We start from the raw sequence: 6106 nt of genomic DNA, 5'->3' as shown, positions 1-6106 counted from the left end.
GCCTTGAGGTGTGCGGGGCCCACGCCCATGGGAGGGGCGCCGGGGCCGGGCCGGTGCCTCCTGTGGGTGGCCGAGCCGTCCTTGTCCATCCTCCCCGCCTTCTGGTCACAGCAGAGTGGGGGCGGTGCTCCTGAGGGCCCTCAGCCGGCGCGCATGGCTTCTGCCCTGCGGGGAGCTGCCCACGGGCACCAGCCCTGTTGCTAGGTGGCCCCTGTGACATCACCACAGGGGCAGAGGCCAGAGAGTGCCCGGCCCCAGGATGTGGCTCCGAGTGGCCTCCCCGGGCCCCCAGCCGCAGCAGAGGCACAGAGGGCCAGTGGTGGGGGCCGGCACATGGCTCCCAGGGCTCCTGGTCCCGTGTCTGCCAAGCCTTCAGTGAATCCTTTGACTTTTCCCAGGGACAAAGGACTTGGGGGGCGTTGGTGACACTACTTGGCTGGCGGTCTGGGCCCTGGTGGCGTCCTGCATCCTCCCCACACCAGACAAGGGGAGATTCGCTCAAATGTGACGCTGAGGTGGTGGGCGGCCACCTGGGGACAGGCTCCTCAGAACTGTGCTGACAAAACGCTTCCCTGCCTTTTAAGTGGGGCCTTTTGCTGGCATGTCCGTAAACAGGGCTCGGGCAGTGTCCACAGCAGACACTCTGGGTCTGGAGCCTGGAGTCAGAAGCCCAGGCGTGGGGTGGGCTGCTCTCTGGAGGCCTCTTTCCTTGAGTGTAGATGCTGTCTCCTCACCATGTCTTCACGGGGTTGTCCCTGTACGTGTCTCGGCCCTAATCGCCTCTTCTTAAAAGGACACCAGTCAGACTGGATCAGGGCCCCCGAGGGACCTCAGGTAGCCTTCGTCTCCCCTTTAAAGGCCCGTCTCAAACGCAGTCACTCTATGAGGTCCTGGGGGTCAGGGTTTCACACTGTGCGGGGCACAGTCAGCCTATAACACAACCTAACAGAAAGGTTCTGATGATCTATTCAGTACAGATTTTTCTTCTCCTCTGGGACCATGGGGACAAGTCACAGCAGAGGCTCCTTGAGCACCCGGCTGACAGCACTGTGTTGTCAATGTTCAGAATGAAGCCACAGTGACTGACCCCCATTTCCCACATCCATCCCTGAAGTCTCACAGCATCGTGGCTCACAGGAGGCCTCGGACCCGCCAGCCAACCCCGCCTGTCACTGCGGGGCCTCACCTGTCATCAGAAAAACCTCACCTGTCATCAGGGGGGCCGCCTCCATCATCAGAGGCACCTCACCTGTCATGAGAAGGAAGGATCCCACCCGTCATCATGAGGACCCCACTGGCCATCAGGGGAACCTCACCTGCCATCACATGTCATCAAACTCCTTTCCTGCCCCACTCCACCACCCACCCCCATCTCCACAGGTGCATATTATCAGTGGGTGCTCCTGGGAAACCAAGTCAGTCTCAGAAAGAATAAAAGGTCTGTTTTAATTAGCCAGTAAAATACATCGCACATCATTAGTATCTTAGAAACATTAAGTTACAAATTCATGTTAAAAATTGCTGTTTGGAGCAGCCTGATAGTTGTGTGATGCAAGTTTCTTTTTTGCAACATTTTATTTCACCATTTGTGACAACTGGTAACATTTCTGTCTGTCATCTGGATCTCCAGTGGCACAGGGTACCGGGTCCTAGGGGTCCGAATGGGGCTTTCCAAATTCAGGCTCAGCCTGGCTGACCTCAGGGCGTCAGAGGCAGCAGCTCTGCCTGGGCCCGGTGTCTGCTCCCGAGGCCACCCAGCGCTGGCCCAGTGGCTCCCCCTCCCTTTTCTCTTGGGGACTTGACTTGCTGACGTGAGACACGCCCATTCCCTTTTTGGTCACCAAATCTCTGCAAAAGGACCCCTGCCCCCAAAGACCGAGGCCGTCCTCAAACTGGGATCTCCGTGTGGTTCTGACCCTCCGACCAGGGGTGATACCAATGTCAAGGCTGAAACTGGAGGCCTTGTGTTGAGGCTTTGTCCCCCATGACACACCCCCATTCCCTTTTTGTCCTAAGGTGGCACCTCCCTCGAATGGTAGAGGCTTGGATGTTCTAAGTTATTAACACTTTATATCAAAGAGCTAATTTAAAATGGTTCTTTAAAAACATTAAGAAAAACAGCTTGAAAATAATGCACATTTCCATTTTTACAAGCTTCCCCACACTCCCACCAGGGAGGCATTCTACTTTAAGCCCCACTGACAGAAACACAGCTTTCCTTGATGCGGTAGCGGGGTGGACGCATTTCCGCAGCACGGTGGGAACGAAGGCTGGGACCCCGAGGAAGTCTCTGCAAGAGGGCCCCTGCCCCCGAAGATCGAGGCCATCCTCCAGCCGGGATCTCCGTGTGGCTCTGACCCTCCGGCCAGGGGTAACACCAGCGTCAAGGCTGAAACCGGAGGCCTTGTGCTGGTGGCCACCCGGACAGCAGGCTCACAGGAGAGTAATGCTCAGGACGTCCCCACTCAAGTGAAGCAGAGCCTTAGTGCCGTAGAGACAAATGTGCGTGTGACATGGGCACGCGCCTTGCAGGCTGTGGTGTTGCCAGCACCGTGTTCCGGGAGGGCCAGCTCATCTGCCACCAACGTGACCAAGGGCATGGCCGCCCGGAGGTGGCCTGGGAGCCTCAGGAGTTTGTGAGCTGGACGTCTGATGAGCTGCCCTCTGGTCTGGTTCTCTCCTCCCCCAGCACGGGCTCTTCTGGTGCAGCTCAGGCTGCCATCCTGGGAGAGCTTGTGCATAGACTTCACATGGAATGGGCAGGGGTCTCAGACTGCTGCCTGATGTAGCTCTGGAAGCTCTTGTCTCCAATGGGGTGCTCCCTACAGTGTGGGGACAGGAGCGTGAGCATGGGCTGCGCGTGCCTGGCACACTTCTGAACTCTCACTGCCTGCTCCTACCTTGGCTTGTGAAGCACAACCCTCGTAACATGCACGAAAAAGGCAGACCAGCAAGGGAAGAAGTCAGCCCGAAACCACCCAGGAAGTGCCCACCGTGAGCCCAGCCCCAGCGGGTGGGGCTCGTCCTGCAGGTGTGTGCGGACCGTGAGCTCTGGCAGCGGGCACCGCGGTGCTGTGCCCCGTTGGCTACAGATGCTGGCACAGCTGTAAGTCATGGCTGTTTCCAAGGTGGGTCTGCTATGTTTAGGAAAAGGCAGCATCTTCACACGGCTGACGTGGGCTCTGACAGAGGGTGTTAGAGGGTCTGGAAGGTGATGTGAGTGTCTGTGGAGCCGGGAGCAGACACGGTTGGCATTCCTGGAGACGCTGGGCACCCTTGCAGCCTGGCTAGAGTTGGGGTCTCTTCCAGAGGCCCTCTTCCCTTCCCAAACCAAACCCACACGCTCCCTGGAAGGAAGGGGGAGCAGGGAGGGGGACTGGGCCCATGCCAGGTGTGTGCCAGGTGTGTGCTGGGTGAGCTCTGCATGGGTCTGTGGGCTCCAACTGCTCATGGACTCTCAACACCCCATACTCAGAGCAGGAGGACAGGGACCCTTGGCTGAGCCGCCTGCAGCCAGTGGCATGGAGCCCAGGTGGCTGGGTCAATCTGCGTCTCTGCCGTCCATCTCTCCCAGGACGTGGGGTGGGGTCCATGGCCAACCTGGAGAGAGGCTGGGGTGCCTCCTGGAAGCAGGGAGCCTGGGGGCCTGAGGGTCTGGGGGTGGGGGTAGAAGGCACTGCTCCAGGACACAGTCCAGAGGGACGTGCTCTGGAGGAGGCAGGAAGGTGGTCCAAGGTGGCCCCTGCCCGCAGGCAGGTAGTCCGAGGCATCCCCCCCGGCTCCCCGTGCCGCTGAGGCCCCACACTCACTGGCTTCCGTACTTGGTCCTCCTGAACTTGTCCCTTTTGTACTGGGCATGCTCCTGCTCCAGGGCCCCGACCCCGGCGACGACCTGCTTCAGCGTCTTGTAGGTCTCCTGGGGGTCGTCGATGATGAATGTGGAGTACTCCTCCTGCTCTGGCCCGTCATACACGGATCTGCTTCCGCAGGCCTCTGCAGCGCCAGGGAGGGCTGAGGTCAGTGTGGGGGGCCCAGACAGGCCGCCCCAGAGCACACCAGGAAGGACCAACCGCTCGTGCAAATGCACACAAAACAGAAGCCACTAAGAGTCAGGCCCCTGAGCCGCAGAGATGCCCGTGAGGCTGGGAGCCGCCAGGCACCTCCGCCTGAGGGTCCAAACCCTCCTAGAGCCTGGGCCAGGCAGGGTCAGTCAGCCTGGGCAGATGTGCTCAGGGAAACCCCACCTGAGAAGGGGTGCCGGGCTCCATCCACTTTCGTGAGGGTGCCCTGCCAGGGGTACGCACAGGGCACAGGGTGGTCATAAAGCCTTCTGTCGGCCAGTCTGCACTGGCAGCTTTCTAGGGCGCACTGCCTCCCCTGCTCAACAGGTAGCTTCTCCTGAGACCACCTCATTCTTGCTGGAGACCACACTATGGCCTCCAGGATCCCATCTGACCCCAGACACCTGAGCCAAGTCCTGTGCTCCTGGTGCCTGGCCCAGGTGGACCAGCATCAGGCCCCTCACCCTGGTCTGTGATTCGGAGCATCACCACCATCATCATCATCATCACCATTGATATCACCGTCATAAACCTCATCGTTGACATCACCTCCGTTACCAACATCACACCATCATCACTACCACCATTGATATCACCATCATCCCCTCCATCAACATCACCACCATCACATCACCATCATCCCCTCCATCACCACCACCACATCACCATCATCCCCTCCATCATCACCATCACATCACTATTATCCCTTCCATCACCACCACATCACCATCATCCCCTCCATCACCACCACCATTGACATCACCATCATCCCCTCCATCATCACCACCATTGACATCACCATCATCCCCTCCATCACCACCACCACATCACCATCATCACTACTGTCGTCACCACTGTCACAGAAAGCTTCACTGCCTTTACTAACTCAAAGGAGTCTCCTAATTCTTACTGAAAAACCACGAGTCTGTGCAAAGAGAAACAGAAGATTTAAAATTTCAAGAGAAAAGGGAACATGGTGTGAGGAAGATGAGGGTCCACACGTCAGGGGCAAAGAAGCAGAGGCCTGGGGGCACCAGTCGGGGGGACACAGCAGCTTCGCGCCTGCGCCTGCTGGGCCTGCATCTCTTCCCCAAAGCCCTGCTGTGCCAGCTGCTCGGCCTTGAGCAAGTCACTGAAGTGCCGAGCCTCAGTGAGCCCTGCTGGGAGATGGGGCTGCTGAGAGCAGGATGGGAATCATGGAAGGACCACACTGGGGAGATGGACGGGGGTGGGACAGGGCACAGGCAGGGAGACCCCGAGGGTGGGGTGTGGGGGTGGGCACAGGGCACAGGCAGGGAGACCCAGGCCGCCTTAGGATGGGGGCTGTATGAACCACCCCACAGGGTGACTATGCAGCCCTTGGAGCAGCCTGGTCGGTGGGGCCGGTTCCTAGAGGAGGAAATCGGCGCTGCATGGTGGGTGATGTGCCAGCTGGTCTCACAGGGGACACCAACGTGGCTCTGAATGAAGATCTGTGCATCGGGGCTTCCCTGGTGGCTCAGTGATAAAGAACCTGCCTGCAATGCAGAAGACCCAGGTTCGACACCTGGGTCAGGAAGATTCCCTGGAGGAGGGCATGGCAGCCTACTCCAGTATTCTTGCCTAGAGAATCCCACGGACAGAGGGTCCTGGCGGGCTGCAGTCCACAGGGCTGCCCAGAGTCGGACCTGACTGAGCGCCTGAGCAGCAGCAGCACTGAGCCATCCCAGGGCAACAGGAACTCGGCCAGGGGACGGGAGCGCGACCAGGGCGACGGGAGCGCGGCCAGGGGATGGGAGGGCGAAGGGAGAGGCTGTGAGAAGGCCCAAGGCTAGGCTGGGGAAGCAGGTCTTAATTCTTAGCCCAATGTCAGACACAAGACTTGTGACTGGACCGAAAACAGACTCTGAGCATCCGGAGGCCGGGGAGCTCACCCGCTCCTTTTTAACAGGCTCCCAAAACAGAGCCTGGCAGCGCTGGATTGCGTGCTGAGGCCCACCGGCAGCGGGCATGGTTTTATGAAACAGCTCCAGGAATGAGGAGAAGCACAGGGCAGACGCGGGACA

General features: G+C 59.2%; 1 protein-coding gene across 1 annotated transcript in view; it reads right to left on the bottom strand.

Annotated features, from left to right (window-relative positions):
• Nucleotides 1-1427: 1427 nt before the first annotated feature.
• RASA3 (RAS p21 protein activator 3) overlaps nucleotides 1428-6106 on the bottom strand; it is a 53554-nt gene continuing 48875 nt past the window's right edge. The window contains exons 23-24 of the mRNA XM_010831532.1: nucleotides 3810-3993; nucleotides 1428-2822 (exon numbers count right to left, since the gene is read on the bottom strand). Of these exons, the coding sequence (XP_010829834.1) occupies nucleotides 2747-2822; nucleotides 3810-3993 (260 nt within the window). The 3' untranslated portion in view covers nucleotides 1428-2746. The remainder of the gene's footprint in view (nucleotides 2823-3809; nucleotides 3994-6106) is intronic.

The sequence above is a fragment of the Bison bison genome, unplaced genomic scaffold (assembly GCF_000754665.1).
Source record: "Bison bison bison isolate TAMUID 2011002044 unplaced genomic scaffold, Bison_UMD1.0 scf7180017864527, whole genome shotgun sequence".
Taxonomy (NCBI): Eukaryota; Metazoa; Chordata; class Mammalia; order Artiodactyla; family Bovidae; genus Bison; species Bison bison.
The sequence above is the reverse complement of the archived record's forward strand: the minus strand, read 5'-3'. Positions and strand labels throughout refer to the sequence as shown.